The sequence below is a fragment of the Pseudophryne corroboree genome, chromosome 1, assembly GCF_028390025.1.
Source record: "Pseudophryne corroboree isolate aPseCor3 chromosome 1, aPseCor3.hap2, whole genome shotgun sequence".
Taxonomy (NCBI): domain Eukaryota; kingdom Metazoa; phylum Chordata; class Amphibia; order Anura; family Myobatrachidae; genus Pseudophryne; species Pseudophryne corroboree.
The window spans coordinates 590,871,751-590,886,027 of record NC_086444.1 but is presented as its reverse complement, the minus strand read 5'-3'; the positions used below and the strand labels follow the sequence as shown (position 1 = coordinate 590,886,027).

The 14,277-nt window shown below is 46.5% G+C and overlaps 1 protein-coding gene across 2 annotated transcripts in view; it reads right to left on the bottom strand.

Moving 5' to 3' along the window:
* Nucleotides 1-14,277, bottom strand: part of TMOD1 (tropomodulin 1) — a 154,920-nt gene that overhangs the window by 103,542 nt on the left and 37,101 nt on the right. For both annotated transcript variants that reach the window (XM_063914239.1, XM_063914238.1), the window contains exons 2-3: nt 6,945-7,102; nt 5,518-5,674 (exon numbers count right to left, since the gene is read on the bottom strand). In XM_063914239.1, coding sequence (XP_063770309.1) covers nt 5,518-5,674; nt 6,945-7,064 — 277 coding nt within the window. In that variant the 5' untranslated portion in view covers nt 7,065-7,102. The remainder of the gene's footprint in view (nt 1-5,517; nt 5,675-6,944; nt 7,103-14,277) is intronic.

The window sequence follows — 14,277 nt, the reverse complement described above, 5'->3', positions numbered from 1 at the left end:
ACCAATCCTGCGAACGAGGTAGGGGACGCCAGGGGAGGGGAAGATGCAACCGACTCCCTCCACCTGTCCATGCCACCATCCATGACATTGTTAAAATCTCCTAGACATATCACAGGGGTAGCAGGGGACCGGGCCAGAAAACGGGCAGCGTGCCGGAGGACCTCATTGTTATATGGCGGGGGAACATATACTGCTAAAATATTAAACAGTCGGCTGTTAATATGGGCTCGTAGGAAGACGTATCTGCCATAATGGTCAGTTTCACATTCATCCATATGAAATTGTACGGACTTTTTAATCATTACAGAAACGCCTCTTGCATTACTAGAGAAGGTGGAATGATACACGTGACTGACCCAGGGCTTTCTAAGCGCCATCACTCTACCTCCATGCAAATGTGTTTCAGAAAGACAAATTATGTCTGCCTGATATTTTTTAACCTGAGTCAGGACTAACGATCTTTTGATTTTTTTCATTCAGTCCCCGAACGTTCCAGCTGAGCAGACGGAGCCCCTCAGAAACAGTAGACATAGAAATCATAACGGAGAGGGATAACAGGATAGGTTAAAGAGACATATAGCAGAGCCTGGCATCGCAGCATAGCAACGTTGAGCCAACAGTACATAGGGATAGGAATAACCAGTCCCCCTACGCTCTTGGAGGCATAAGAGCACAAAGCAACATCATGCAGAAAATACGGGTCTTTGCAAAATACGCACAGAACTAAACAATGATGGCTTGGAAAAAAATAAACTAACCCCCCCCGCACCCACCCTGTATCACCTAATAACGCAATGTAGCAGAACACACACATAGGCAAAAATTGATAGCATGAAAAAAAACAAACTAACCCCCCCCATACCCACCCTGTATCACCTTGCGAACATAAGGTATACCTGGATCCCATAACTCCCACCAGAGTAACTAAGCTAAGGGATAGGGGCCTAACTAAGGTCCCTAAGAAATGCCCCTACACTATCTTCGGCATAAAACTCTCCACAGAGTACCAGTAGAAGTAGTACCCTAACCCTGGAAAAGAAAAAGGGGGAAGAAAAACATATCTAGCAACGTACCCCAACGTATAAAAAACGAGACAAAGATTAATATCAACATTAGGCTGCTCAGCATTACCCCCCTAGTACAGTGCATATATACCCACAGCATGACTAGCGTAACATAATATGAAACAGTTAGGCTTAGCCAGCAATAAGAAGGTAACAAATCGACAAATGTATGATAGTACTTCAGCGAGGAGGACGAGGCTGTCGTTCCAACCATGCAGCAGCATCTTGAGGAGTGGAGAAGAAATGAGTGGTGTTATCGGACACCACCCTCAGTTTGGCCGGGAACAACATAGAGTATTGTATATTGCGGTCACGGAGTTGACGCTTAACATGCAGAAACTGTGATCTACTCTTTTGCACCTCCAGGGCAAAATCAGGGAAAACGGATATATTATGTCCATCTAGTTGGATAGGGCCCTGTGTCCGGGCCATGCGGAGTATAGCGTCACGGTCCTTAAAGTGTAGGAAACGAGCAATAAATGTTCTAGCCGGAGCCCCGGGTGGTGGCGGTCTAGGCGGGAGCCTGTGCGCTTGTTCCACCGCGAATTGAGAGATAAATGCTTCTTTGCCAAATAATTTAATAAGCCAATTTTCCAGAAAGGATTCCGGGGAGGTGCCCTCTGCCCTCTCAGGGAGCCCAACAAACCGAACGTTGTTGCGCCGTAGTCTCCCCTCGATATCGGACATTTTACTCTGCATAGATATCACCTGGGTAGACAAGTCGGCCACTTTCAGTTGAAGGGGTGATGTAGTGTCTTCCAGAGCCGATATCCGATGCTCAGTTTCACCCACTCTTTCCCGGATTTTTTGTAGATCCTGTCTTAGGAGAGAGACGTCCGCCTGGACTTGCCCAATCTTGTCCGTGACCCTCTGCTCAGACGCAAAAATGGCCTGTAGTATTTGCTGGGTAGACTGAACCTGCTCTGTGGGGTCGGGAGCAGCGACCTCAGCCGCAGACGGGGATGGGTCAGTGTCACCCTGCCTTGCCGATTGAGTTGCCTGTTGCGACCTAGCAAACTTCTCCAGTTTTGCAGCGGCGTTCGCCGCACTCTGACCTCCTTTCACCATTGCAGCACTGGACGCGATGTCAGGACCCCAAGGATATTACAGCAAAAAAGTCCCCAAGCAGTATCGGGTCAGCACAGGTGCTGGAGCCGCTCGGATCGGGCAGATATGATAAATAATAATGTGGCAAAGTAGAGCAGATTTATGGGCACACCGCAGAGTAGGTTATATATAGAGAATAGGAGATTGGTTGGATCAGGACAGGAGCAAAACTAAGAGCACATGCGTGGTTATTGCAGTTTTGCAGAGAGCCTATAGGGACTGTATTGTATTTTCCCTAGCTCTTGCTGACCATTTCCTTCCCCCTTCCACAGCCACAGAAATTCCACAATGGACGCGGGGGGGGGGGGGAGTCTCGTCCTTGGCACCGTCTCAACACAGTTATTAAGCCCAGGAGAGGAACAGAGAGGCAATCCCAGCCACAGCTCGCCTCACTGTGCGGCACCACAGGATGGGGAACACTTCAGGAGCAGGGAGACAAGCCCATATTGATAATCAAAGATGGCGGCTTCGCGGGCTTTCCGCTCCGGACTCACCCGCTCTCCTCATCTTCCCCGGGTCCACGGGCGAGCACCGCCGCGCTCAGCCCGCCAGTCAGGTCCTCCTCCGTCGCGTTCCCCCAGCCGGGGGATCTCTGCAGGGCCGCCGCCGGAAGCGCTGTCGCGCGTCGTCCCGCGAGCTCCGGCACGCAGAGAGGCAGGGAGCCGGGCCAGCACGCTGGAGGGGTCGGGTACAGGAAGCCGCTGCACGCTCCGGGCCAGCACGGATGTCAACAAGGGCAGCACCTCTTCCAATACTTGCAGGTAGATCCCAGGGGCTACGGGTTAGGGAAAAAAGGATCTTTAACAGGATTAATATGGAGAGCTATAGCAGTACACTGCTACTCCATGCCGATCCAGGCCACGCCCCCTGTAAGAAACAATATTAATTCTTACTTTAACCACTTAATTGCTATAAACTTTGCATCCACAGCCCAGGGCTTCAGCCCTGACCTTGGGTGCCTGGATAAGGGGGACACCTTTATTGGGTCCCCAGGCTGTGGCATAACCTCCCTGGCCAATAATTTTTCCCCTGTATTTTCTCAACCAGGACCGGCTCAAATAATTCAGGACTGGTTATGCTTTGGGGGGGACTGCATTTTTTTTGTTTTGTTTTTTACTTTTTAACTATTTAACTTTCACAGACAGAATCGTGCACAGATCTTACTGATCTGTGCATGCTTCTGTCAAACTCACACATTGTAATGAAACTCACATTACATTGAGAGATTTTTCATATGAGAAATACTCATGCACACTTGCAAAATGTAATAGCATCAAACTTAAAAGCCTGCAGGCTATTACATTGGCCGAGTTGTGGGACAAACTTGCACCTTCTTATGTGCGAGAAGGCGCAAGTTTGTCCCGCACAAAAAACTGGGACCCTATTACATCTGGCCCCAGGAATCCTTCTTCAAAATCCATATCTCAGCAAATCAGGGTGTTCCAGGGTATGACACCAAATGCTGCCTTCTCCACAGTGACAGGAGCCGAGAGTTGAAGTATGACATTATCCTGCAGCAGAGTCTCCTTTGGATTAAGAGGATGATGACTGCGCTAACATCAGGATCATAAAGGGAGAGCCCGAGAGACAGCGGACACAGGATCCATAAAATCAGCTACTGCACACAACAATTTTGGACATTGGGCCTAATTCAGAGTTGATCGCAGCAGCACATTTGTTAGCAGTTGGGCAAAACCATGTGCACTGCAGGGAGGGGGGGGGGCAGATATAACATGTGCAGAGAGAGTTAGATTTGGGTGGGGTCTGTTCAAACTAAAATCTAAATTGCAGTGTAAAAATAAAGCAGCCAATATTTACCCTGCACAGAAACAAAATAACCCACCCAAATAAAAATAACTCCTAACCTTTCTTTGTTTTCTCCTTGTGGCTTATCAGAGCCTTCACCATCTATCAAACCTTGGCTCATTTTGTGACTATCCTTTGTTTACCCAGTGGCTAGTCCGTACTAGCTCTTGGCTAGTTAACTCCTCTACTTTTATACCACCGCAATCTATGAGGCAGGGGGCTGCGGCGACCAGGCCATAAGTATGTTCACACTTCACACAGCTCTGCTCATGAAGCTGTATACCTCTAATAGCCACTCCCTTGCATACTGGCCATTCGCACTCTGCGACCTGTCAACACAGTGTTTGGCAAAAGCACATGCATGGCCCATTTGATTGAATAAAATGTTCCTTTTATGACCTAAAATACTGCTTAGTTAATCTTTAATTATGAGTTAAAGTTACAATGAAGCTGAGGGTAGTTCATTTATCCATTTTCAATCCATTTTCAATCTTTCTCTTCCTTTCTGCACTTGTACCCTACTTCCCATCTCCTCTTGGGCCTGGGCAACTTCTGCAGATGTAGGCAAATGAAAGCACAAAGCAGCAGGATCAGACAGATTTTTTTTCTCTGTATAAGCCATCTTGCACACCCTCTATGTCATCAGTTTATTCCAGAACAAAAAAAAAAATGACTGTAAAAAATTATTTTGCAAAGAATTTTAAATAAAATGTAATCAGACGTAGATGTAGCAGACAAAAAATGATGAAGTCTTTGAAAGGCTTTACGGCAATGATCCTTTGAAGTGCATTTAAATGTAAGATAAAAGTGGTATATCATATGAGAATTGTGTGATCCTCTGGATGTGAGATAACAAGCAGGACACATACACACACAGTAAGAAGAAAAGAATGTTACACTGTGTCTATTTATACCCTGTCCCTAAGGAAGAATGATTGCCAGACAAGGGAACAAAAGGACAGCCCTGGGTTATTTTTTAAATAAACCAAAGCCAAATATAACCTCCACTCACCAGGGATGAATATAGCAACCACTCATTTGGATTAATCTAACCTCCTCCTTCTTATTAATTTGTTACTCTTGAAAAAAGATTGAACAGGTGCAGAAGAGACCCACTCCCCTTTAACAACAGATAACTGAATCTTGTAGCTAGCATGACCTTGCTTGGTTAACTGAAAACACTGCGACTCCTCACAAAGCAACCTGTAAGACCTAATTGTGTCTATTACTAGACTGATTATTACACTAGCCTGCTTTCCAACAATGTCCAGAAGACTCTGTCCTTGGAGTCCACACCCCAGTGAAGTGGGCAGTGATGCGATTGGTGACTAATCGCTTAATCATGGTCTCTCCCCCGCTGAGTGGTGACACATTTTGCAATTGGTGAAGAGGCTGCAAAAAATGCATATTACTGTACATCACTATACAGCACTTTCCCCCTGGACCTCATCTAAGTGATCTCCCAGAAGGGAATAATGAGAAAAAACAATGATTTTATTGTCACCTAATTTCCACCACTGCCCCAGCCAGAAACACATACCTCTTTTTTCTCTGGTGAAAGGCACGAGATCGTCACGATCTTTCATTTCCTTAGCTTGCTTTTCTAAATGGCCAAGCAGGGATTCTCGCTGGAAAGGCCCTGTGGGTGTTTTACTTGTTTGGTTCCTTTGTCTTAAACCAGCAGGCAATAACTGATTCTGCAAAACGAGAACAAATTATATTATTTTTTGTCTGATCTGTAAAAATCATAAACCAAATGAACAAGTTGCTATGTGGTAGGCGGCAGTAAAATAGGCTCTCCTCAAATTAAAATGATTTCCTAAGATATATACTGTGACTAGATTATGGGTCTTTTTCCACTTGCACATTTGAGACTTTATGCAAATGTCGCTACAAAGTCTTCCCTGGTATACATCCCTTATATCAGAGTTTGCAAGGCCTGATACGCCCACTGTTAGTGCCTGTAGACACTGAAATACTGCATGGTATGTCTGTAGACACACCATCAAAACTTGTGCCCACCATGTGACAGGTGCAGACTTTCTATCAGAATATAGCCTCCTACTTCAGTGACACACCCACAAAACTCCCATAACATGCCCATAAAGACAAACAACATCTGGGCATCTGAACAGCCACCTCTCAGAACACGCAATACATTTTCAATTAAATTATCAGTGTTTCTAAAATCACAACAGTGACCCTGCACAAACACAATTGAGATGCATGCGCAGTGCGACTTAGACACATGTGCAATAAAATAAATATTCGCACAACTACATCTGACATTGACAAGGCCTGCAATTCTGAAGTAGACCTTAAATGTGTTCATTAAAAATATAAATTGGCGATTATACTGTTATTTTAACACAATACACAATGGGGGTCATTCCGAGTTGTTCGCTCGTTATTTCTTTATCACAACGGAGTGATTAGTCGCGAATGCGCATGCGCAATGTCCGCAGTGCGACTGCGCCAAGTAAATTTGCTATGCAGTTAGGTATTTTACTCACGTTTTTTTCTTCGTTCTGGTGATCGTAATGTGATTGACAGGAAGTGGGTGTTTCTGGGCCGAAACTGGCCGTTTTATGGGTGTGTGCGAAAAAACGCTACCGTTTCTGGGAAAAACGCGGGAGTGGCTGGAGAAACGGAGGAGTGTCTGGGCGAACGCTGGGTGTGTTTGTGACGTCAAACCAGGAACGACAAGCACTGAACTGATCGCAGATGCCGAGTAAGTCTGGAGCTACTCAGAAACTGCTAAGAGGTGTGTAATCGCAATTTTGAGAATCTTTCGTTCGCAATTTTAATATGCTAAGATTCACTCCCAGTAGGCGGCGGCTTAGCGTGTGCAAAGCTGCTAAAAGCAGCTTGCGAGCGAACAACTCGGAATGACCCCCAATATACTGTAGTGAAAATTAACGCTATGGTTACAGATCATGTACATAATAAAAAGTTAGTGATACGTACATCTGGGTCTAATTCTTCCAGTTCTCCTTCCAGAGCTCTTAGTTCCTCGTCAGTTAGTTTGTTTAGAAGCTCATCCTCATCAACTTCCCGATACTTTTCTAAGCCTTGTCTGCTTATCATTTTCTAAATGTTTTGTTTTCACCTTGTTATATAAGAACCTATGAGAAGAAAGACAGTAAAGCCCGAAGTCTTTAAAAATATACTTGAGGTATGAAATACAATGATATGGAGCTATTCAATAAAATTGCATTTTTATCACATGGAAAACACAGCGTTAACATGCACTAACACATACATTCATTAAACCGCAGAATGTGCCTTTCTTTGCTGACTTTTCCTTGCAGCCCTGAGGTAGCAAAGAAAAGTTCTCCCTTTGGGCTTAACACACAGTGTAATTCCCACTCACTGAATCGGGCAGCGCGCATAATTAGCCACGGGAGAAACCCCAAACTAATTGGATTCCGCCCTTAAATCACTACCTTTAAACATTTTGGGGACATTTATCATAGATCGCAAATTGTATGTGATCTGGACGGGATCCTACCACCCAGGATCGCACTGCAATATGCGATCAGGAAGCAGTCAGGATCCTGGCAGTCAGAATAGCCGTAATCCTGACCCTAGTCTGAATTCCGACACCGGCATCCAGAATAGGTGCACCATCCTGGTGCCAGAATCACGACAGCCAGGATGCCGAACGAACACACAACTTGGCGCTGGAGAGGTAAGCCGCAGGTAGGGGGGGAAGGGGGGGGGTGTTAAGTTTATGCTGCATTACGGGGGCGGGGGGGAGTGGGTTAGGCTGCGTCCTAGGGTTAGGGTAAGGCTGCAGGAAGTGGGGGGTTAGAGTTAGTCACCCCCCCTGGAGGGATAAGGTTAGCCTGCGGGAGGGTGAGGGTTAGTTTTAGGCACCAGGGACGGGTGGGGGGGTTAGGTTTAGGCACCTCTGGGGGGTGATTAGGGTTATGCACCAAGGGGGGAGGTTAGGGTTAGGCTGCGGGTAGGCAGGGTTAGGGGAGTGGGGAGAGAGGAGAACACGCCTTACTCACGCTTGTCGGCCTTTTCAACAGCGGGATCCCAGCGTCTGTATTTCAAACACCGGAATCCCGTGCAACGGGATTTCATACTGATTTAATGTGATCCTATCAGCAGTATGTAACATCCTGCAAATGCAGGGACTAGGACTCGGAAAGGAGTACTTCCATGCGATGTGCCGAGCAGGGTGTCCGGACTTCTGCGCATGCATGGTAGCCTCACTGCCATGCACAGGGGCCATTTCTGGCGGAGGGTTCCTGGGGAACCCTACCAGAACTACATCCTGCGATCAGGAGATTGCAGTAATTGCAGTAACTGCGGGGACCAGTACTGGGAAAGCTTCACATTCCCAATATTGATACATCGGGCAGCATCGCATATTCGCATCCCCCACAGAAACCTATGGGGGATGTGAGTGTGTGCGACAATGGAGGGATCGCAGCAAGATCCCTCCTTCATACAGGGTGTTTTCAGGGACATAGCCGCAAATACTGTTTGATAAATGGGCCTCTTGACACTTATTCTTATACATTCATAAAAGTGAGTCAGGAAGTGCAGGGTGCAAAACTGGGGTGTAAGATAGTCTTTTCCTGCAAGGCCATCTCACCCTTTTTTATTATTTTTTTTTCGCACAAATGTTTCATTTTTAAAATGTCCATGGGGGGAATGCACAGTTTTTAGTTCTGCAGTATAGCATTACTTTCAGCAGTCAGATCAGTAACACTGACTGTGAAGTCCGCTGACCATTTTTTCTTCACTGCGGGATGCTCTGCACCTATACAAGACGAAAACTCTGTGAGTAGTTACACCCTCAAAGAAGAAATTCTCCAATTTGTCTGCTTTCCCCCTATCACTTGGCATTGTGCATGTGTGAGCTGGAAACTCATGAATGTACAAAACTGTCACCAGCAGACTTTGGATGCTGGATCGCACAGTAAAGGGACCCATACACTTATGCGACCACATGTCGCTGGCGATCACCCCGGCAGCCTCCTGTGGGTCAGGATCACCCAAGATACATCGTATGCTGTCCTTTTGCATACAATGTATCTTGGGCGATCCCAGCCATTCCTCCAGGTCGGACCTGATTGAATGTGCTCACGGGAACGCGCATCGGATCGGATCGGAAACACCTCCAAAATGCCCGATTTCATCCGATATATCGGGCCGAATGCCCGAAATTGGATGAAATCGGGCATTATTGCTCTAGTGTATGGGGCCCTTAAGTATACATGAGGTCATCCTGAGAGTGTGTTATATTTTTAGCTCAAACTACAAAAAAAACAAACACTATAGCTTTTCACAGTTTGATAAATTGATCCCATCTCACTGTCCCCATAGCAGGCTATGGCACTTTGATGCAATGCGCAAATGGAGGGACCGCAGGAGATATCTGTGATTTCCCTGAAGTATCCAACCTGTTAAATAGAACTGCCCTGATCACCCCTATTTAAAATAAAAAAAAACACCATATAAAAGGAGTTAAATATACTCTTTGGTAACCTGTTGGATCCTATTGCCAATAATTATATCCCAATAAAGCTTACCAGGCAAGAGACAAAGGGAGCTGACTCTGAGTCCCACACAAAGTGGCTGTTAGTGCAGGCAGGCACAGAAGTCTGACTCACTACCTTTTCCAATGCACAAATCTGTAGTGATAATGCGCGACTTTCATTGTCTGCAAGCAAAACTCCATTCTGCCCATTGATTTTTCCATAACCACCGCAATCATCATCATTCCTATTGGGACTTTCACCAGCCTCCCGCATTGTTGCTGCCCAGTTGCCATCTCAAAACGCCCAAATTCACTGAAAGACAGATCTGGCTGAGTTCCATACAACTCAGAAAAGACGGACATATACAAAACGCCCAAATTCACTGAAATACAGATCTGGCCGAGTTCCATACAACTCAGAAAAGATGGACATATACAAAACGCCCAAATTCACTGAAAGACAGATCTGGCTGAGTTCCATACAACTCAGAAAAGACGGACATATACAAAACGCCCAAATTCACATCTGTGAATGCCAAAGTTCACAGTTTGTGTCTGTGCCCAGAGATCCGTGTATGGAAACAGCCCAGGAATCAGGAATGGGCTGGCATTAGAATTAGTTATAAGGGTATATGCAATTGCGGTCGAATTCGCGGCAATTTTCGCCGTTTTTTAATTCGACTCAATTCGACAGGTGAATCCCGGAAGGTGGCTTCCGGAATTCACCATATTCAATGAAAAACGGATTCGCCAGAGTCGCGGGCGAAAATCGGCCGATTTGGCGGATTTTGCCGCGATTTTAAAAAACGGTAAAAAAACGTGAAAAACCCGAAAAAAAAATGGCGTGGGGTCCCCCCTCCAAAGCATAACCAGCCTCGGGCTCATCGAGCTGGTCCTGGTTCTAAAAATGCAGGGGAAAAATTGGCCAGGGATCCCCCGTATTTTTAAAACCAGCACCGGGCTCTGCGCCTGGTGCTGGTGCCAAAAATACGGGGGACAAAAAGAGTAGGGGTCCCCCGTATTTTTAACACCAGCATCGGGCTCCACTAGCTGGACAGATAATGCCACAGCCGGGGGTCACTTTTATGCCGTGCCCTGCGGCCGTGGCATTAAATATCCAACTAGTCACCCCTGGCCGGGGTACCCTGGGGGAGTGGGGACCCCTTCAATCAAGGGGTCCCCCCCCCCCAGCCACCCAAGGGCCAGGGGTGAAGCCCGAGGCTGTCCCCCCCCATCCAATGGGCTGCGGATGGGGGGGCTGATAGCCTTTTGTGATAATAAAAAGATATTGTTTTTTCCAGCAGTACTACAAGTCCCAGCAAGCCTCCCCCGCAAGCTGGTACTTGGAGAACCACAAGTACCAGCATGCGGGAGAAAAACGGGTCCGCTGGTACCTGTAGTACTACTGGGAAAAAAATACCCAAATAAAAACAGGACACACACACCTTGATAGTAAAACTTTATTACACACTACCGACACACACATACTTACCTATGTTGACACGCCGACTGCCACGGTCTCCGACGATCCGAGGTACCTGTGAAAAAATTATACTCACCTTCCAGCGTCCAGAGGTACATCCAGGTCCAGAGATAATCCACGTACTTGTTTAAAAAAAAAAACACGCAAAAACCCGCTCCATACCGGACTAGAAAGGGGTCCAATACTTTCACATCAGACCCCTTTCTCCCGAATGCCGGGACATCACGTGACTCCTGTCACTGACGTCCCTTCAGCCAATCAGGAAGCGCTACTTCCGTGGCGCTCACCTGATTGGCTGTGCGCTGTCTGTACTGTGACAGCACATCGCAAAGCCGCTCCATTACTTTCAATGGTGGGAACTTTGCGGGTAGCGGTGGGGTCACCCGCCGGTCAGCCGCTGACCGGCGGGTGACCTTACCGCTAGCCGCTAAGTTCCCACCATTGAAAGTAATGGAGCGGCTTTGCGATGTGCTGTCACAGTACAGACAGCGCACAGCCAATCAGGTGAGCGCAACGAAGTTGCGCTTCCTGATTGGCTTAGAGACCTTTCTGTGACAGCTGTCACTGACAGGTCTCATTCGTGGAAAGGTGTCCCATGTGTCAGCATGGGACCCCTTTCAGTCCGGCATGGAGCGGGTGTTCGGTTTGTTTTTTTGCCAAGTACGTGGATTTATCTCTGGACCATGGCTGAGGTGAGTATATTGATCTTTTCTTTTCAGGTATCCGTGGATTCTACATGGAGAAGAGGACCGATGTCGGCGTGTGAACATAGGTAAGTATGTGTGTGTCGACGTATGAAATAAAGTTTTACTGTCGACGGTGTGTGTGTCCTGTTTTTATTTGGGTATTTTTTTCCCAGTAGTACTACAGGTACCAGCGGGCCCGTTTTTCTCCCGCATGCTGGTACTTGTGGTTCTCCAAGTACCAGCTTGCGGGGGAGGCTTGCTGGGACTTGTAGTACTACTGGAAAAAACAATATCTTTTTATTATCACAAAAGGCTATCAGCCCCCCCATCCGCAGCCCATTGGATGGGGGGGGGACAGCCTCGGGCTTCACCCCTGGCCCTTGGGTGGCTGGGGGGGGGGGACCCCTTGATTGAAGGGGTCCCCACTCCCCCAGGGTACCCCGGCCAGGGGTGACTAGTTGGATATTTAATGCCACGGCCGCAGGGCACGGCATAAAAGTGACCCCCGGCTGTGGCATTATCTGTCCAGCTAGTGGAGCCCGATGCTGGTGTTAAAAATACGGGGGACCCCTACTCTTTTTGTCCCCCGTATTTTTGGCACCAGCACCAGGCGCAGAGCCCGGTGCTGGTTTTAAAAATACGGGGGATCCCCTGTCAATTTTTTCCCCGCATTTTTAGAACCAGGACCAGCTCGAAGAGCCCGAGGCTGGTTATGCTTTGGAGGGGGGACCCCACGCCATTTTTTTTTATGATTTCACCGTTCCAGCATAAAAAATAAAAAAAAATAATAATAATATTTTAAAAAATATATAAATAATATTTGTGCCTCCAAAAAAAAAAAAAAAAGTACCTAATCCCTTCTAATATAAATAGATCTGCTATTCCCCCCAAAAAAACACACAAAAAAAACATGTTTAAATTTTTTTTATTTGTTTTCACCCTCCAAAGTGTGGCGGATTGAAAATGACGAATTTGCTGTCTAAAAGCACTGCTGTCGAATTTCCAAACTTGAATTGAATATGCTTTGGTCGAATTGCAGCACTTGTATCATTGCAGAAAAGTCGAATTTGCAAAAAGTCGAATTTCAAAAAGTCGAATTTTGAAAGTCCGTTTTTTGGTCGGAAAGCACTGAATTGCATAGGCGATTTTTTTTTTGGTCGAAAATGACCCGAAATTCGACAATTTCGGGAATTCGACCGCAATTGCATATACCACATAACCTGGAGAAAAGCTAAAACATACAACTGTATTCAGGAAAAAAGGACTGATGACGCTCTGTTGGACATGGTATAATAATCACAATGAGCAGAAAAGACAATAAAGGCAGAAAGCAGCTATCTCTGAGAAACAGTTTGTATACAATATTATTAATTTCCCCTGCTTCTTTTTTTAGTTTCATGTAATGACTTTTAACCTTTACACACATTCCCTGTAATTGAATATGAATCACAGAAAGTTGATCACATGCTTCCAAAAATACTAATCCCTATGACACCCACATTTAATAACCATAAGCCTACTAAAGCTACATAAACATTTCTCTATGATAAATAGTAATCTATCATATAGAGTAAGAGCCTTGCAATGCCCATTTACAACATAGCAGGCCACCAATGTAAAAATAAGAATTTACTTACCGATAATTCTATTTCTCGTAGTCCGTAGTGGATGCTGGGAACTCCGTAAGGACCATGGGGAATAGCGGCTCCGCAGGAGACTGGGCACAAAAGTAAAAGCTTTAGGACTACCTGGTGTGCACTGGCTCCTCCCCCTATGACCCTCCTCCAAGCCTCAGTTAGGATACTGTGCCCGGACGAGCGTACACAACAAGGAAGGATTTTGAATCCCGGGTAAGACTCATACCAGCCACACCAATCACACCGTACAACCTGTGATCTGAACCCAGTTAACAGCATGATAACAGAGGAGCCTCTGAAAAGATGGCTCACAACAATAATAACCCGATTTTTGTAACAATAACTATGTACAAGTATTGCAGACAATCCGCACTTGGGATGGGCGCCCAGCATCCACTACGGACTACGAGAAATAGAATTATCGGTAAGTAAATTCTTATTTTCTCTGACGTCCTAGTGGATGCTGGGAACTCCGTAAGGACCATGGGGATTATACCAAAGCTCCCAAACGGGCGGGAGAGCGCGGATGACTCTGCAGCACCGAATGAGAGAACTCCAGGTCCTCCTCAGCCAGGGTATCAAATTTGTAGAATTTAGCAAACGTGTTTGCCCCTGACCAAGTAGCCGCTCGGCAAAGTTGTAAAGCCGAGACCCCTCGGGCAGCCGCCCAAGATGAGCCCACTTTCCTTGTGGAATGGGCTTTTACAGATTTTGGCTGTGGCAGGCCTGCCACAGAATGTGCAAGCTGAATTGTACTACAAATCCAACGAGCAATAGTCTGCTTAGAAGCAGGAGCACCCAGCTTGTTGGGTGCATACAGGACAAACAGCGAGTCAGATTTTCTGACTCCAGCCGTCCTGGAAACACATATCTTCAGGGCCCTGACCACGTCCAGCAACTTGGAGTCCTCCAAGTCCCCAGTAGCCGCAGGTACCACAATAGGCTGGTTCAAGTGAAACGCTGAAACCACCTTAGGGATAAATTGAGGACGAGTCCT